Source organism: Dermochelys coriacea, chromosome 14 (assembly GCF_009764565.3).
Source record: "Dermochelys coriacea isolate rDerCor1 chromosome 14, rDerCor1.pri.v4, whole genome shotgun sequence".
Lineage (NCBI taxonomy): Eukaryota > Metazoa > Chordata > Testudines > Dermochelyidae > Dermochelys > Dermochelys coriacea.
Window position 1 is genome coordinate 9998424 of NC_050081.1, and position 20143 is coordinate 10018566.

At 42.6% G+C, this 20143-nt stretch overlaps 1 protein-coding gene across 4 annotated transcripts in view; it reads right to left on the bottom strand.

Moving 5' to 3' along the window:
- The window catches only part of RAB11FIP4 (RAB11 family interacting protein 4), a 220178-nt gene that overhangs the window by 20148 nt on the left and 179887 nt on the right, over nt 1–20143 (bottom strand). For all 4 annotated transcript variants that reach the window (XM_038371523.2, XM_043496388.1, XM_038371524.2 and 1 more), the window contains 4 exons: nt 6757–6980; nt 4401–4583; nt 3161–3295; nt 1308–1343 (listed from right to left, as the gene is read on the bottom strand). In XM_038371523.2, the coding sequence (XP_038227451.1) occupies nt 1308–1343; nt 3161–3295; nt 4401–4583; nt 6757–6980 (578 nt within the window). The remainder of the gene's footprint in view (nt 1–1307; nt 1344–3160; nt 3296–4400; nt 4584–6756; nt 6981–20143) is intronic.

Below are 20143 nucleotides of genomic sequence, written 5' to 3' on the forward strand. Positions count from 1 at the left end.
GGAGAAGGTGAGACCTAAGTGATGTTGATAGGTATAGCAACACAGAAGCCTATCAGTTTTGCAGAACAAGTGGCAAAAAATTTATCTTTATTTACAGAGAAAACAGACGATTCCACTGTGTGATGCTGCAATATGCAAGAATTAAGAATACTGAAGACAGGTTTGAAACTACCTGTTTGGAAGTTACGTACAAGCTGCATGTTTGCAGATTTTCCTCAACACATTATGATGCTTTAACTTTGAGAGAGATGATATGCCACTGTCCGGTACGTACAAAGAGTCACTGCTTCCCAAAGAGGGCTAGCATTAAGATTTCCTGGACCAGATCCAGTATGAATATTGCATTCCTCCCCCCACAAGTCCGTGTACTTAGTCTTAAACTTGGACCTGAATCTGGTGTGACCACCATTTTTAAACAGCTGGGCAATTCCCTTTGCCCTCTGGCAACAAAACTAGGTCAGGAAGGCAATAATAGTAATGCCTGATGGGGCATAAGATGCCAACAGGATGGCATCTTTTCAAACTCCTAACAAGGAAACAACTTGCTGATTCACCTACTGGACCAGCTTGTCCATCCAAGAGCCCGTTGCTGACTAAAATGGCTCTGATGAGTTCGCTCACCTGTGCAATATTGAAGGCTGCAGCTCTATAATCAGAGAAATGATATTCTTCCTAAATCCAGCACCCAAGTGGCTATGCTGGCCTCCAGACAGAACAGATTTTTATTACAACACTTTCAGCAACATGACGCTAAACTTGGAATTCAGTTAGCTTAGCTTCCCATTCATGTGCAACGCCACACCTATACAGTCTCTCCTCCACACTGGTGGGTAATTAATTCCTTCACCAGGGACTTAATGCCAGGAGGTGCCGAGAGAGTTTCTCAATTGAGACCATACAGAATTAGTTGCAGACAAATAACTACATTAAATTGTAGTGAGCATGGAATAAGGCTGCATAGAAATAAGTCAGCAAAGCCGGAAAATAGGGGCTTGACTAACCAACTTCTGTTTTATAAGCTAACTCAGAATTAAATGTGCTACTTGACTGTGGAGGGGAGAGAGAGAGAGAGAGAGAAGGAGGAATCCTAACCTTAAGTTGCATTTCTTCTGATGCAGCTGCTTCCAGCCGCAACCATGTCAAACCTCCTCCCCTCCCCCACACTTTCTCCCCACCTAAAGCTTCTCTTCTGCACACCCTATTTAGTTTCTTTTGAGTACTTCATTCTTAGCATGAATCCATGACATCAGCATGAATTCTGGTCACAAATGATTTCAAAGTACTCAGAACGAGCTCAAGTGTCTTACCTTCCAAAAGCTGTGCTTGAGATTTTTCGGTTGGGGCTACATGGAGACAGAAGGAATAATGTAGTAAGCAAGCAGTTTATCTGGTTATTGTGCAATTCAGTAAAAATCTCAGTTTAGTTGCCAATTGAGTTCTGTATGGTATATACAGTTGTCTTATTTTAGCTTTTAATTTGCTCCACCAAAAAATGCTTATAAAACTTAATCATAAACTACTCTAATAACTAATGGAACTCCTTGCCTCAGGATGTTGTGAAGGCCAAGACTATAACAGGGTTCAAAAAAGAACTAGATAAATTCATGCAGGATAGTTCCATCAATGGCTATTAGCCAGAATGGACAGGAATGGTGTCCCTGGCCTCAGTTTGCCAAAAGCTGGGAATGGGCAACAGAGGCTGGATCACTGGAGGATTACCTGTTCTGTTCATTCCCTCGGGGGCACCTGGCACTGGCCTCTGTCAGAAGACAGGACACTGGGCTAGATGGACCTTTAGTCTGACCCAGTATGGCCATTCTTATGCAACATGAAGTTGGGTGTAGAGCCATAAGCTACCGTGATCACCAATAAAATGAATTTGGGAATACTATATTCAGTACAAACAGCACTATCATTTTTAAACAGATTTTTGCCAGCTTGAGTCAAAATGAAACTGTAGTACAGTATCTGCTGCAACTCAGACACACAAGCAAATCCACTAGCCACCCCTACCCCATGATACATAGAAATGCACGGCTCTGTGACAGAGACTGATTGCACATCTTTTGTTGAAGCAGAACACTACTCTGAATTCAGGACCGTCAGTTGCAACATCAAATTTCATACCAAAAGCGTCAAAGAGGCAACCATCACGTTTTACATTTTAGCAGGTTACGTGCTGCTGTGACAGCAGCTGTAACTGTTACACAACATATACAGGTTCATTGTTTTCTTATCAAGGCTGGATGAAGTGCATTATGTTTTAGTTCCTGGGAATGTGAAACAAGGCAAGCTTTGTATTCAGTTTCTAGGGGGAGCTAAAGGTTCACAGATGAATTGCCACAATAAGCAAGGGATCTGTAGAAATATTTAGACTCCTTCAGACAGTCTGAGGAAAATGCGTTGCAATTGTCTATCTACATGCGAGTGGCAATACTGGGGATAGGGATAAAAAGGAAAAAGCTAGAACTCTTGAGGAAGTCACCATCATCCTGGTTTTAAAGTCGCATTGTTTTCCCAAATCTGGTTTTAGGTTAATAAAATCCTCAAGCCACTTGAATCAAGCCATAGAATCTAGAGATCCTGGGGCAGTTTCTCAGCTGGTGTAAACTGTCAGTCCCATTGACATCCATGACCACAGCAGTGGAGCTATGACAATTTACACTAGCAGAGGATCCGTCCCAGAGACTCATTAGATCAACATATCTCCCTCTGTGATAGAAATGTGCTACAGGGAACAATCTCAGACAAGTAACAGTATTTTAATCCATGGGTGCTGAGCAGTAGGGCTTCCCACTTCCTTGGGGAGGTTGTTCCACGGGCAAATACCACCCACACTCTGCAATTCAAGATCTCATTGTTTAAGTATTTAAAATTAAGAGGACATTAGTGCTCCAAACTGAGAAATAGTTTCTTGATGGTAGGGAGAAGTTCTTGTTAGAATCAGGCAAGGTTTGAATATCCTATGCTATTCTACAACAAGAAGAACTGCCTGTTACATTTGATACTAGCTAGATGTGATATATGGATACAAGTTAAACAGGAAAATAGATGGGGCATATTACCGCAGTTTCTCCTTCTTATTTAGTAGCTGTTGCTTTGACTGCTGGCTAGCCCCATTTCAAAAGGGACTGCTGAGAACGGAGTGCTGGCAACTCACCTGTTTGCTTTCAAGTTTTTCAGCCTCGCTTCCAAATCATTAAGCAGGTTTATTTTTTTGCAGCACTGCGAGCAGTAGACGTCCAGTAACTCGCTGTTATAAACGTGCCTCATTTTCCTTGGCGTTTGCCCAGCACTGTTTGCGGGAAAGGAGACATGTTACTGGCTATTGTTACTAATTCAAATCCATTTCCTTCTTACTCGCATTTCACAATAGTCACGTTGCAGTAAGCGCACTGGGGAATGCACTGCCACTCCCATCACACCTACTCTGTCAAGGCCTGCTACAGGAACAGAGATGGGGATCCGAATGGACTCTGGAACAACTATATGCTGTTAATTACCACAATACCAAACCCCACTTGGAGGAGGGATTTTAAAAGAGCAAATGGTTTCTGCTATGTCTACACCATTGGTTTTCAAACTTTTTAGGCTGCGTACCCCTTTCCAAATAATGCAGTCTACCACATAACCCTATCTGAGATAGGGTCATAACATACCCATGATTAGATTGACAAGTCTGACTAAATAAAATGTGTCGTCTGCTATTACAGGATTTTTCTTGCATACCCCCGGTGAGCTCACATACTTCTATGAGGTTGAAAACCACTAGTCTATGCTATCAGAACCACCAACAGTCTGATTCTCGGTTATTCTGAGCCCAGGGTAATGGGAAAAGACAGGATCAGCTGATTGTAGTTCAGCGTCTCTCTCTCCCTCTCCAAGTACTAAAGAGTGAGTACTTCCTGAAGAGATTTAAGACATTCAGGTTCAATCTACTTATTTATTTTTTTCCAATACAAACTCATCCATCCTTACAAGACATGTCTTTTTGTAAGGGAATATTTAATACACAGTGTTAGAATGCTAAAAAGGAGGGAGACGTTCCTACTAGTCATCCCCAAACACTGCATAAGCACTAACGTTGCTCAAGGTCTAATCTTATTTCCAGCTTTAAGTCAATCAATTTCTAATAGTTGCAAAATCCAAGTATTGCAATATATAAAGAGAATCAATCTAGGAGCAAAGCTAGGGGGTTTATTGCAGTGTGACCTGACATTATGGGCACTGGAAACAACGTAGTCGTTGCTATGGCTTTTACAAGACAGACATTTGCCAGTAGTATTGTGGGCAGAAATTGAAATTTTAGTTTTAAAATAACTAGACAATCCAAGAAGTTCTGATACGGCCCCTGTACACATGCTCAGAAGAAGACACTGTCAAAATAAATAAATACCAACCTGGAAGACACAGATGAGCCAAGGTCAGAGTAGGCGTTGGTTCTGGTCTCATCATCAGGGCATGGACTGCTGGGAGTAAAATCTACATCGTCTCCTTCCCCATAGTCTTCAAATTGTTCCTCATTACTGATCAGAGAGGCGGTGGAATAGGTGGAGAGGTCAGAGGGGTTGTGAGGACTTGACCTGAAACAAGACATCGGAACAGGTAGGAGGCCAACCCTCAGAAGACTGCCTTTTGCCCAAGGCAGTGTTTCTCAGCTGGTAACCTCTTATTCAAAAGAGAAAAGATTTACTAGAAAAAAAAAAAAAAACACAACTATCCCTAATTACAGTAATAAACCCATATGTGTGTGTTTGTGTTTTGTGAGATTGACAGGACAATGGATCTTGAAGGGCAAAGGATGTGGCAATCGGTGAAACAAGATTCTTTACTTTAGATTGTAATAACATTTTCAATGCCTCACGCTCCCTTGCCTTTCATGAGCTCTCTCCTCTGGTGCGGAGGGTGTCACAACACACAAAGCTGACCTAAGGGCTCAGGAAGCACTTTAAAAAATTGGGGTAGAGGCCAGGGTTAAATAATTTGCTGAAGGTCACATGACAAGTCAGTGGCAGAGCTGGAACAAAATGGGAGCCCGACTCCAGTCTCCTCGACAATACGGCTGTTTCTGTATTACTGCTGATTTTACAAGAAGCTAGACTCGTCTGCATGAGAGCTCACAAGCAGGGCCCTTTCATCTGTACCTGGTCTCTTCTGGAATCTAAAGTTTAAACAAAGCAATATTTTAAAGTGAACGGTGGCTGAATGGCACAAGTGTTATATTCACATCCTGCCCCCTGCCAGTATTTCAGATGTAGGCTCTCGTTTTTCCCTCCTTTGCTGAGATGCACTTGCAATTCATATTTCTAAAGGTCAATAATTTACAAAGCCAGAATTTAGGGCAACTCAAGTCTTGCACGGAAGAGGACATTTGGGACCATACACATAGGCAGGCTTAAATTCTGCAAGAGGAGATTTATCAGATTACTACTCCCTGAAAAGGGGACAGATTAGTAACTAGTCAGCAAAGCATTTTAACACCTTCTGTTCTTAAAGGTTGCAGTAAGGATTGTGCATGGAAGGGTTCTGGGGACCAAAATTTGTATAGACCCAGTAGCTGCAGTTACTGTCTTAGATACTCATCTGGCCCCCCCATTACCGTAGCTTCTGAGCACCTCAGTCTTTACCCTCAGATCCCCACTTCAAGGTAGGGCAGGGCTATTATCTCCATTTTACAGAGGGGGAACTGAGGCACAGGGAGACTAAGCGACTTGCCAAAGGTCACTCAGGAAGTCTGTGGCGTAGCAGGGAATTGAACAGAGGTGCTCCATGTTAGCACCCTAACCACGAGGTCTCCAGACCTACTGCTCCCCATAGCCAGAACTGACTGGAGGCCTACACCTTGCTCCTCTTCTGTTATCTAGACCCACAACTCCAGAAATATTTGTGGTTGGGACCTTCCCAGCCCCATCCCTCCCACAGTCTATGATTGGCAGATGTGCAGTGAATGAGGCATGGATTACAGGAAGAGAAAGAAGGGTCATGATTAAGGCAGTTGAATACTGACCTGGAGAATTGGATTCTATCCCTGCCTCTGCCACAGAGGTTCTACACGATGCTGGGCAAGTCACTTACCCCAAACTTTTCACAGGTGGTCACTAATCGCCTGATCCTTCTTTTCTGGGTGCCGGATGTGACTTTTTAACATCACAGGTCCAGGCCTGCAAAGCCCTAGCGGCCAACAAGCTGAACGATGCCTCCTTATGTCAGGGGGACTCCACGCACAGGATGGCAACGCAAAGCTCCTTGACTACATCTGCAAAGCCTATTCAGCCCAGCCCTCACATCCATTGAGCGTGACAGAAGCGTAACTAAGGCTGGAGAAGCACCTGCACACTGCTGCTTTGTGGCGGATTCACACTGGAGTCCTAATGCAAATGGGCTCCAGGAAGTAGGAAGGCAAACAAGGAAAACCCACCCATTTTTGGCAATTAGCACAGTGATCACACTTCATCAGAAGTCAACCAGCGCTGTCACTATAAAGCGGGACTTTGTCCCGGCCGAGGTGCCACAGACATGCGTTCACCCTACTGGAGCCTGGTGGACAAGCCAGCAGACACAAGGGCTGAGATTTCCAAGGCCACTAGGGGAGATGGATGACCAAATCCCACTAATTTTAAATAGAGGGATCTGGACACCTAATTCCACATGTTGGAGAACCTCAGCCCAGACAGGCCTAAAACAAGAGGGATCAGCTGGTTTAACCTCCCCTCCCCTGCATAAGACTCATGTCTTGACAGGCACCTCACCACTCACTTGTCTACAGGCAGAAAGAGTCCACTGAGCATGCTGTCCTTCTCTTCACTGCCACACACATCGGATGCCTCAGAGCTCTGCACACTCTCGATGGCACTGTCCATGTCGGACTCATGGTGGACCTCTTGCTGGGCCAGGGTCATTGTGTCTTCATCAGGAAACAGCTCGGACTCACTGTACACACTTTCACCGTCCAAATAGGCACCGTCCTGGATTTCGCTACCCTGTCCATGGAAGGGAAAGACCAGTCAGGAGGCATACAAGTTTGCAGCAAGATGTGCAGACTAAATGAAAGCAGCAGCCATTACCCCTCTCCTAAAAACACCATAAGCATGCTGGTATTTGCATCAGAATCGCATTTAAAGGGTTACTTTTGGAGGGCCCGATCCTGCAAACGCTCAATGCACAGAGCTTCTCCTAAAACATTGCTCACCTCTAACCAGCATTACATAGTGTTACAGAGAGCCAGTTGCAGGAACGCCTGTCTGGAACCACAACCTGCCTTTGACAGCGAGTGTCAACCAGGGCAGAACTGACTCCTGTTCACAACTGGGCTTGTATGTCTCCATCTTGCACAACAGGAAATCTCTGGTCTCCAATATTCATTTATCTGCAATGTTCTTTTCCCATAGTGTCCTTTACCAAGAAAGGTAGGTAGGGAACAGATTTTCACTGGTCATATAGTAATATAACCTCTCAGTAGAAATGCAGGACCTAGTAGTAGCTATTTGCTTATTTGTTGAAAGGAACAAGAATTTTGGGCCCAAATTTCCCCTCCACCGTACAGCAATTACTACAAGTCATTAGCCAGATACATTTTTGTATGCTTTCCAGTTTCATTGTTATCCAGGCATCTCTTCCAGCACATAGCAGTGCTGGTATATGTATTAGCATATACTGGGAGCTGTGGTCTATCCTTGTGGATGCTCTGTTATTTTCTCTATGCTTTGAAAACACAAGAACCAGTCAAATGCCGAAGATTAATCTTCACTTGTAAAATTAAAGAAGCCCCTTACTAAGGGGACGTTATAAAGGAGCAGCAATGTCTGACATGAGACAAGTGTGGTGTGTCTAACAGCTTTGTCACGCAACTGAAGCAACAAGGAACTACTCTTTACTAGAAGAAAACTTCAACGTCTTGAAAACAGCCATTTGTAACTATCGTTACCAGAAATTCAGGTCTTATCTATCCTGTTTTTTCCTGGAAGACTGACATTGAAGGAACTAGCAGGAGTAGAATGTTACAGAGACCAAGTTTGTGAACCCTGACTTATATGAAAGCAAAACTGATTTATTCAGACTTTTGAACTTAGTGTTTTAGAGAATTATTTAATGCCATTGACCTAAAATCAGCTGGGAGGAAAGCTCTCTGTCTGCTACAGCTTCAAAACACCCCACTAATTTACGTAAGGAGACACCCACACCAATTCCCTGGGTCCTCCAAAAGTTAGTCCAGCAAAAAATAGGGGTGTGGGTGGGGGGAACCAGATTATTTTGCATTCTATGTATTTTTAAAAGCACTAGTAGGCTGGGATTTTAAAAAGGAGCCTATTGTAATTAGGTGCTTGTAACCCATGGGACTTGGACACCTGGCACCCTTTGGCCAGCTGTAGTCTGGATTACACATGCTCAGGGTTATGCACATGTGCAAGTCTTTGCAGGGTCGGGGCCTAAGTTTGACTCTGAAACTGAACCAAGATGACAATTACTTGTATTCATGGAATGCCACCACTGACAGCCAGTGAGGAAATAAATATATATAATGAAGAACTGCTCCCTCTTATACTTCACTGTTAGGTATGCCGTTACTGACCTTCATATCTCTAGACTGAGACAAGTTGTTTCCACAAGCAGTTAACTCCCTGCTGCACTGCTGGTTTCTCCCACAGCTCTACATCAGATACGCTTTTGCAAAGAAACATCCCTTATGCAAATCACTATAGAGCCCTACTGATATTGCAGAACTTTGGACTCATTTGATTCTACGAAGTGGATTTCCTCCTCAGCATATACTCTGAATGCTCACTGATGTTAAATAGGAATTATATATCCAGGTTAAGGGCCACTGTATTTAAAGGGCACTTTAATACAGATCTTTTCCATGTTAGTCACATTAAACAGTGACTGATCTAGGGGTAACATTTTCAGAAATGCCTAAGTGACTTTTGAAAATGGACTTCGCCACTTTTGAAAATTTTACCAGAGATCTACACATCACTACATTAGTCATAGGGGAGGCAGAGCTGCCTAGTGGCAAGATCATTGCACTGGACTCCAGAGACTTGGGGTCTATTCCTGGTTCTTCTGCTGGTAGACCTTGGGCTCTCTCTCTGCCTCAGTTTCTTCATCTGTAGATCAAGGATAACCATCCTTCCCTCTTTTATAAAATGCCTTGAAAACATGCCAATATATATTTATTTATATACAAAACCCGTGCTGCTTATTTTTAACATCTTTAGACAGCTACAGCAACTTGGAAATCCACAGACCCAGGATGGGCATGAGTCACCCCGGATATTTGCAGCAGCGTGGTGACCCACATGGCCTTAGAGTTGCCACATTTCTTAAGGGTTTTATGCAATTAAACACTAGCTGCTGTTACAGAAAATATCCAGATCTGTTAAAAAAAAAAAATCAAATCTGTGATCCAAGAGAAGGTGGCACTCTGGAAGTCTTACTGAAAAATGTATTGCTTAAGTAAATCTTTACATAGCAGGTAAATCTCACTAGTGTTAAAACAAATTAATGTGAGAAATTGAAGGTCAACAGCAGCATGACAGACTCTTATTCCAAATCCTGCAGGTAACAGCTTACATTTAGTTTTCTAATAATAGGAGCCCAGACTCTCTAAAAAGGACCATTAGCAATTAGACAGTCACTCTCTCCAGAGTACTAGGTGCTCATTTGCCTCCTCCCTACCAATTTGTGACAGGCTAATGAGCCCCATTTTAAATTTGTATTACAATATATATTTATAATAAGTCACAGCACACAACATACCTAGCTCTTTTGTGTCAGCATCACGTATTATTGTTTCCAATGATAATTATTCCTCTACTCTAAGATCTCCACTTCTAAACCCCTTCTAGATACAGGCTTTGGGAAACCATCACCTTCAGTCAGAGCTTAAATTCTCAGTATTTTCCAAGAGCTCTGGGGCTTTAGCCCTGTGGGACATGCCAGGGTTTGGGGCGTCTGCTCTACGGGTTTGAAAATATTTACTGGAACTCCGCTCCGGGTAGCTCCGACTGAATTTAAGCCCTGCCCCCGGTAGCCAGTTTACTGCTAAAGTGCCCACAACGCCTCAGAAACTTGCTTTATACCCAGAGGACGCCAATTATAAAACCAGACATAACAGCCACTTCCAGAAAAGGAGTCTATTGGTTCATCTGACAAAAGTTGCTGCCCATGAACATGACGGTGGTTCTCAAACTTTTGTACTGGTGACTCCTTTCACATAGCAAGCCTCTGAGTGTGACCCCCCCCCCTTATAAATATATTAAAAAGTGTTTTTAATTTAACACCATTATAAATGCTGGATGCAAAACGGGGCTTGGGGTGGAGGTTGACAGCTTGTGACCCCCTGCATAATAACCTTGTGACCCCCTTAGGGGTCCCAACCCCCAGTTTAAGAACCCCTGAACTACGAAGGAACTCCCTGTTAAGAGACTTGACTTTAGCACAGTCCAGGCCATACGTGCAGCCAGCCTATCAAGTGGATAGGGTAAACTAATGGCTTGTTGCGCTCTAGAGCTTTGCCACCAGATGGAAGACAATCTAGCCTTTGTATTAGACAACTTCTCTCCCTCCATGGTGCCCTATAAAAGTTCTCAGCACAAGCTGAACAGTGCGCCTGTCATCGTTATAATAGAAGCACTACCTTCTTAAACAATACAGGGAGTTGAGGGCAGCTGTGTGAAACTGCTTGAGGTTTTGGAAATGTCAGAAATGCCAGAGGGCAGTCAAAGGTGCATGGTAAAATGAGTTAATCACATCTACATATGGTGTAGACCGAATGTATACACAGCCGCACTTTAGAAGACTTTTCTAGGAATTATATAACTTTAAAGCCAATCTTTGTTACAAATACAACCTATCAGGAGACTTGATTCTAGCACATTTAGTCTTGCTTTGTTGATGGGCTTTTGGTGTTTTAACCACATCTCCAAACTGCGGTAAGGCAAGCACACCACTTGTGGGAGTCAAGGTTCAAAAATGTTAAAAGCCACCTGCATTGCTGAAGGCCATACAAGTTCGGTTAGTCAATGACAACATGTGAAATAACTACCCTTCCTAGAACTTTGAAACAAACCTGTGCAATTGTGCGGATGCTCCAAGCTCAGAGTGGCTTCTTATGATCTTTCAGTGGTCAAGCTCTGAGATCTGTTAGCTGAAGAGTCATTGCTAGAGAAAAGACTTCTCTGTACCTACCAAAGACTTATCTAAATGATGCTTAAGGCACAGGTGGCTACAAACTTCCAGGGAATAGTCACAGAATTCAATTTTTTGTAATTGACAGATAATGTTTATTTTAAGCATTTTTCTATTTTTAGCTATTTACATTTTCACAATTGCACAAAGTTATGAGGAGAGGGATCAACATTACATGTGAAAATATACAAAGTAAATATCCTTAAATCAATCTCTAATAAGTTCTCAAGCAGCCTTAGTTGGCCTATCTGTAAATTTCAATCATTGATGGAAATATTTTAATCAGTTTGCATGTGTACCGAGTGAAACCGATGTTTACAGATAAGCATCGAATCCTTCCAAGCCTAAACATTCACAAATGGAGCAGCAATAGGTCACAGGAAATGACAAAGAAAATACCCATGACATGTACGGGGCGGGGGGGGGGGGGAAGAACTGCCACAAGAACCACCACTAGAGATTAAAGCTGGAGTTAGTGAATACCATTACTAAGCAACATGCTTGAAAGGGTACATTACTAGCTAAAGCTATCAAAATATTTAAATTGTTCAGCATTAATATCAGTAATCTCCGCTTCATACACTACTGTCAGTGCTGAAAGTACATTTAGCACAAGAAGCTTATATACCCACTTCTACAAATGACAAAAATTTTAAAAAATGAGCATAAATTCAAAATTAAAATCTCTCTCAAGTTTTTCCTACAGTGCCTAGAAAGAAAGCATTCCTGTACAAAATAAGATTGATTGGAACACATGCTATTCAGCTTTTCTTTAACCCCCCTCCCCAATATTTAGGTAGGGTTTAAGATGCATAGAACATTGCAACCCCAAGTCATTCATTGTTTCAAAAATCCACACACAAACCTACAGAGGGAATAGAAAGGCAAATGATGCAATTGGAAAAAGAATTGTATACCTGGATTTTTACTATCATCTGCTCCCTATTTTTCTTGGTATAGTCAAGACAATAAAATTGTGACCAATGGTTTTGGAAGGTTCCTGTATAGCAGACCATACAGCACGTCAAACAATACTCAACAGCTTGGGATTAAGAGAAGCAACGCTGGTATTATTGTCTAATCAAATACAGTACTCAAGGTATCCCAAAGCGCTTTACATGCCAGTGAGACAGATACTACAGAGCAAAATCTGCAGCAAGTACTTAGTTGAACACCTGCTGTCCATGGAGCTCAGAACACTTAGCAAAAATTAATGAATTCCCTCCTCGAGGGACAATTGTGAGGCTTAAGTCTTATCCACATTTAAAACAGATGAATAAATTGGGGCAGAGTGGTTAGTGACTTTTAGATGGTCAAAGCAAATTCGAAGGAGAGCTAAGAACAGAACCCAGATTTCTGTGCTCTATTAGAGCCAACTGTCTTCCTTTGAGCCCCATGTAGGCAATCACAGCAGCCATTTTGAAGCTCAATGACTAGATAGTTCGAGGGAACGCAACTTGAGGGGTCTGACCCTGAAGGTTAGTAGGCTGAACTGTCCCCAGGTTGGAAGTGACAGAGACAGTTATTATAATGCTTCAATACTTCTAACTTTGCTAGACACTAAAAAAATCATGGACTGAATAGAGACATTGGATTTATGGCTCATTACAAAAAATATATATAACCCATTAACAACCCACCCAGCTGCTTCCCCTACTTTCCCAGGTGTTAATGGACCACTTCACTTTGAATGGTCCCTTGAAATATGTTTCACATAAGCAGTTAATGCAATCTGCCCTATCTTGTATTTAGCTGTGACACTGAGTAAGACTATGGGCTTGTCTACACTACACAGCTTTTAGTGACAAGGCTGTGTCGACACAGCCTTGTCGCTAAAAGTCAACACGTGTAAGCGCTCTTTTTTGGTACTTTGTCGGCACTTTTGCCGACAAAATACCTTCAGCCCCGTGAGCAGCATTAGCTTTGTTGGCAGGAGAGCACTCCTGCCAACAAAGCCGCGTTCACACTGCCACCTGCATCGGCAAAACTTGTGTCTTTCACCCGGGAGGGGGCAGGGAGAGAGGGGCTTTAAGTACCCATGAAAGACAAAAATTGTGTCAACAACTTTGCAGTGTAAACAATCCCTATGTCTACAATATCATTTCTGTTTATGTTGCTCAGGGGTGTGAAAAAAAACACACCTTACCCCTCTGAGCGATGCAAGTTACGCTGATAGAAGCGCCGATGTGGACAACACTGTCAGCAGTAGAGCATCTCTGCTCGTTTAATTATGTCAATGGGGGAGCTCTCTCCTATCAGCATAGAGCGGCTACCGGCATGATCTTAAGTGGTACAGCTGCATCAGTTTAGCTGTGCCACAGTAAGCTTGCTAGTGTAGACATGGCCTAAGTTTCCCAGACCTGAAGAAGAGCTCCGTGTAAACTCGAACACTTGTCTCTCTCACCAACAGAAGTTGGTCCAATAGAAGATATTACCTCACCATCCTTGTGTCTCTAATATCCTGGGACCGACACGGCTGCAACAACACTGCCTAAATTCAAATGATAACATTTGAAAATGAACAGTCTGGAACCAAGGGACACATGCCCACATGAATCCTTTCAGATCTAAAAGGAGGTACATACAGTTGCTTGCAAGTACTATCCAGCTATCTGGCCTCTATAACCATAGCATCTGATCACCTCACAAGCATTGAAGTTTATACTCAACACCCTAGAGGATGTAGGGAAGTACAAAATCAGAAGCAGATTTCACCCTGAATTACAACAGTTTAACTGTCTAGTTAGTTAAAACTAGGATTTCTGAGCATATAATTGGCAACAAGAGTCTTGACCAAGCGACCTCAGCCAGGACACTAAAACTCAGTTTCAACCAGAGTGGTCTTCCTGCTTTAATACTGATTCTGCCAGTTTGATCCTAATTAGTAACAGTACGTCAGAGCTGTCCTTTCTTCCCAGTCTAAACACCAGAAAAGCCACCAAAAGTACAATGGGAGGGGAACAGGTGCCATGGAGAGATACGCCAGGTTTGGCAGCCTCCCATCTAAATACTATTTAGCATCACAAACCTACTAGAAAAATAGGCTCTTGTCCCAGTTGAAAAAAGCCTATTGAATTTGAAAGCCAACATCTCAGACTATTTAATATGGGGGAGGGTTCTACTAGAAAACTTCCAGCCACCCTGTGTGTTCTGCACTTTAAGTGCATTTAAACTAACGGTTACATATTTATTTTAAATGTGGATGTAATTTCTCCTTCAGTTCTCAGAAGGATGTAAGGAGCTGGTGATTTACTCACCAGTTGTTTGAATGAAAGCGGCCAAAGTCCTGCATCTGGCGAGACAAGCACAGAATGAAGTGCTCAGCTGAGCAGTTAATAAATTGTGCTTTTACATTTTAGTTCAATGGGAAGTTTTAGAACTTCCTGTCAGCAGGCAAGCCTCACCCACCCAGCTGTGGCCAGTGGGCAACCATACGAACGAATGCCTTCAATTAAACCTTCAGAAACAGATAGAGGGGAACAGAAGCCTTGCCTAGGCCTCTGGTCTAGCAAGAAGGGATGATGGCAGGAATTCCAAAGCAGCTGGTGCATAAAATAAATCTTTGAAAGAGTAGAGATCAATATGTATAGAATTACTATTCTATTGAGTTATACAAAATGAGGCTACAAATTACAGTTTGTTCAGTGCAGTTGCTCTGTGTGACTGTTTAGTTACTTGGATCTAACATTTAAAAGTTCAATTTTAGAGTTAACCTGACACAAAGCTGGAGTGTGCTGAGAAGGGTTTCTAGGAAAGGGAATTCTTTAGACTCAGTCTATCATTGAATGCTGGACAGCACCCCATAAAGCTGGTAAGAATCGAGGTACAGTGCAAGAGCATGAATATACTCTAGTGTGCTGTCAATCATCTGCATGTATAAAGGTAACATCAGTGGCTCAGACAGTAGTGCAATTCAGGGCCAACCGGTTGACTGAAAAAAAAAAAAAAAAAAAAAAACAAACTTCTATGTCGGTGCCCTTCACACTTAACTATGTGAGCACTAGGCAAAGCCAGGGCTTGAGCACAAAGCAACTGTTGACTTTTTAAAGTAAGTGTAAACTGACCCTCATTTTCCAGTGCTAATGAAAATTAAGCAATCAGTTTGCAAACATCTAGAAGACAATAACGTGATAAGTAACAGTCAGCATGGATTTGTCAAAAACAAAAATTGTGTTAAATCAATCAGAGCTTTCTTTGACAGGGTAAAAAGCCTTGTGGATTGGGGGAAGGGGGGGTAAGAAAGCAGTAGATGTGGTATATTTTGACTTTAGAAAAGCTCGATAGGATCCTGCATGACCTTCTCGTAAACAAACTAGGGAAATACAGTCTAGATAGAGCTACTATAAGGTGGGTGGAAAACTGGCTGGAAAACAGTTTCCAGAGAGTAGTTATCAGTGGTTCAGAGTCATGCCGGAAGGGCATAACGAGTGGGGTCCACAGGGATCAGTTCTGGGTCTGGTTCTGTTCAATATCTTCATCAGTGATTTAGAAAATGGCATAGAGAATACACTTATAAAGTTTGCGGAGGATACTAAGCTGGGAGGGGTTGCAAGTGCTTTGGAGGATAGGATTAAAATTCAGAATGATCTGGACAAACGGTCTGAAGTAAATAGGATGAAGTTCAATAAGGACACATGCAAAGTACTCCATTTAGGAAGGAACAATAAGTTGCACATATACAAAACGGGAAATGACTGCCTAGGAAGGAGTACAGTGGAAAGGGATCTGGGGGTCAGAGTGGACCACAAGCTAAATATGAGTCAACAATGAAATGCTATTGCAAAAAAAAAAAAAAAAAAAAAGTGAACATCATTCTGGGATGTATTAGCAGGAGTGTAAGCCAGACACGAGAAGTAATTCTTCTGCTCTACTCCTCTCTCATTAGACCTCAACTGGAGTATTGTGTCCAGTTCTAGGTGCCATATTTCAGGAAAGATGTGGACAAATTGGAGAAAGTCCAGAGAAGAGCAACAAATGATTTGAGGTCTAGAAAACATTACCTATGAGGGAAGGTTGAAAAAAATTGGGTTTGTTTAGTCTGGAGAAGAGAAGACAGATGGGACATAACAGTTTTCAATTATGTATTATAAGGAAGAGGGAGAAAAATTGTTCTTCTTAACCTCCGAGGATAGGACAAAAAGCAACGGGCTTAAATTGCACAAGGGAGGTTTAAGTTGGACATTAGGAAAAACTTCCTGTCAGGGTGCTTAAGCACTGGAATAAATTGCCTAGGGAGGTGGTGGAATCTCCATCATTGGAGACTTTTAAAGAGCAGGTTAGACAAACATCTGTGAGGAATGGTCTACATAGTTAGCCCTGCCATGAGTGCAGGGGACTGGACTATATGACCTCTGGAGGTCCCTTCCAGTCCGATGATTACTATCCCTGAAAATGGTTTGCAGACTGGAGCCAGCCCAGGGACTGCAGGAGACGGAAGTGTTTGCACTACACCACCTGTCACTGTAATTGGTGGTAACAGAAGTGCCAGACCTCTTAATATCAGGGTCCAGTTTGAAGCACTCCTTTTCAACGCGCTTTGTTTTTCTGGGAAGTTCTGGACATTAGCAGGGACTGACATTTAGTGATTTTAGCAGAGAACTAATTGGAGCAGCTAAGAAAGTTGCCTTCCCTGTAGAGATTAAAAGATAGCATCGATTGCCAGGATCACTGATGCAACACGAGCGTTAATGCTCTAAGATATAGATAGGGCATATCTCTAGGGAGGGAGAACAGGCTGGGCTTGTGAAGGTCAGCACCCCGGCATTAGCAACTGTGGAATATTTTTCCCCCGTTTCCACAGTGCAGATAGGTTTTCTGCCACTGGTTCTAAGTGCCTGACTCATTCTCCTTCCCTTTCCAGCACTGTACAGCAAATCCTTCCTTCTGAAATGCAAGACATTTTCCATCCTGACTTATAGAGGGTGTTTTTTTTTTTTAATAAAATAAGCCTGTACTGTGTTTGTCACAAATGTCACTTTAAGACCAAGGTGACCACTGCTAGCAGGAGATGGAGGAGCCCAATTAATATTGACATTTTAGATAACAGTTCACGGTGTTTACACAATGTGAAACTCTTCTCATCATGCAAGCTTCTAGCTTGCTGACCCAAGCAAAACGGAGTCACAGCTCTCTTTCAGCATTACACGTTTATGGCTGATAACCCTCTTTGTTGGCTTATCTTGGAGTCAGGAGGGGGAGGGCACTCCAGCCTGCCTCCACATTCATCTGCAGAGGGAATAGAAATCCAGATGCCTCTTTCCTGAAGGTCTCGCCCTCATGATGGAATTGTTAAGCACATGCTAAAAAGCAAGTTAGGGTGAGCTGTGTCCCAGCTGCAGGGTACATGCTAAGAGAGTATCTGTTTTATAAAGCCTGGGTAACACTAAAATATAGTCCGTGTATACATGGCACTTGCCAAAAATAAGTTCTTAGCACCACAGCATAAACTTGGCATAATTAACACTCATGAGAAATCTTTGCTCTAAGTCACAGCAATCTCTTTCCTTTGTACAGCCCAAGAACAGCTTGAGGGTGGGGGAGTGGGAGAGAGGCATGGTCAAACTCTCATGGGGGACCTCTTCTTAGGACTCTTCTCTCTCAGAGCTTTGCCTAAATAAACATTTGTACCCTTTCCTAGCAATGGTGCATGAACGTTTATCACCACTGTACCATAAGCAATTTCACCACAGTGTTATCTTGATGAGGTAATTGCAAACACTGCTGTGCCCGGGTGCTCCATCTGGCTAAAATTCCAGCCAGCTGTCATACTAGCCATAACAATCCTGATGCACACCGAAGCTAAGTCACGATTCATTTTTTGCTAGTTAACACATGGTCGTTTCACAACATAGACAAGTCCTAAGATACCGTTCAGCTAAAAATCAAAGCTGTTCTGAAATGATATTACTACTTCCTAAGTGCAGTGTTACACCATGCAATGAAGCAGACAGGTGTGTTGGAGAGAAGCACTTACTTTATCTCTTTATTCACATGAGCTCAAGCCCCTGAAGAAATGGCTTCTCAGCCCAATTCCTCAACTAATACTAGTGTATAAAATACAAGATGTTTATTCTAACTAGCATGTTCTGCTTAGAAGATCGTGGAGCTCAGGCACACAAGAACTGTAGCACTTCTTTTCCTTGAGAAGCCTCAAGGGCAAAGAATTGGATACACAGTAATTTAGAGAGAAGTCTTGCCCGGGGGTGCACTAGACATTTGGATAAAGAGCTCCCCTAGCAGCCTTATCGCAGATCTGGGCAGCTTGGGGGGGGTGGTGGTGGTGGAGGGGGAGAGAAGGGGAGGAGGAAAGCTGGGTGCAAAAAGCAGCTAAACATTCCCTAGAATGAAGAAAAGCAGTTAGATTGCATCAGTGATGTGCTTTGTCTGGCAGGGGGGAAAAGGTGTTTATTGGCATAGTGTTGGAAAAGGGGATGGATGGACATGGAACAGGGTATACAGAAATCAAAAGCTGTGTATTGTGAAATAAGGGATTGCACAAGAATTGTGGGGAAATCATATTTAAGTAGGAAATAACTTGTTCCTTGCCTTTGAAAAGTGAATTCAGAAGGAAAAAGGTACTGTTGGAGCTGAACAAAGAGCAAAAAGTATTTTAAAATTGATCCTTTCACTATTCGGTGCCCATGCAACAGAGAATGGGAAGTTCTTCCAACCCCATGTACCACAAAGGGCAGGATCATTTTTGTTAGGTTCTGCAAAAGGTCCAGGAGTGATTTTTCCATTTATTGTACCCAAAAAGATTTTTATTTTTTGATCTGGAAGACAAAAAAAAACAACAACAACACCCCAATCCTTTCCTCTCTCTGGTAAATCCAGAGTGGATTAAGTCAAGTTTCCTGAAAACTGCAAAATAAAAATAAACCTCTAGGCTAAGCCCAAGGCTGGGAAGTTCCAGCACCGATTAGAAATCTCTCATTCTTATGCTCATTTATAGCTCTTCTCCTTTCTAAAGCGTACTGAGACTTCTTGATGAGAATAAGGATACTTTACCCTCCTTTCGCAGAGGGAAAACAGAGGCACAGAAATGTTAAGGGTTACATTTTCAAGCACCTGAGTTCCATTTTCAAAAGTGACTTGGGCTATGGAAGTCGAGTATACAAGTTTCATGGGCACTTAGAAGTGCCTAAGTCACTTTTGAAAATGGGACTCAGGATAGAATTTTCAGAAGTGCTTTAGTGATTTAGGTCTGGTCTACAAGTAAGACATCAGCATAGCTAGCGCTGTGAAAAAAACTACACCCCTAGTGACACAGCTATGGTGACAAAAAACCCATATAGATGCAGCTTTGTTGACAAAAGTGGCCTTCTGTCAACCGAACTAATGTTCAGGAAGGTGGTGTTCCTACACTGGCAAAAAAACCCAAACCTTCTGTTGGCTATGCTGTGCCTACACCAGGGGGCTATGCCAACGCAGACTTAAAGTCACACAGCAAGTAAGAGTCAAAGATCTAGAACTCTACTTGTTACAAGCCTGTGAAAAGACGGGATTCATTTTTAATACAAGCCTGAACACAGCCTTAACTAGAACTTTCGTTCACAACAAAAGCCTGTAACATATACCCCCAAGAAGAAAGATACACTAAAGGGGATCAACTCGTATGTTAGCTGTTTAGGTTTCAGTTCAATCATGTTAAGACACTAAAGCTTTCTCTCCCCCCCCCCCCCCTTTTTTTTTTTTTAAGTTGCCAACATAGAAAACAGTGCAAGATGCAATTACAATATGGAATTTGAGCCAGCAAGACCAGTTCAGCTAATCATGTGCCTGAAAATACCAGTTGGTATTTCTCCCAGTCTGCTCCATTGGGTCAACAGTCTGTATGCAGAGGGCAATACACGCAAGGGCTGCATGAGAGTTCACTGTACACATGTGTTTTCTGCAAACAAATACTGGCTTGGCCAGAGAGCAACTATAATGAACTTGTGCCATTGGGAAAACCATC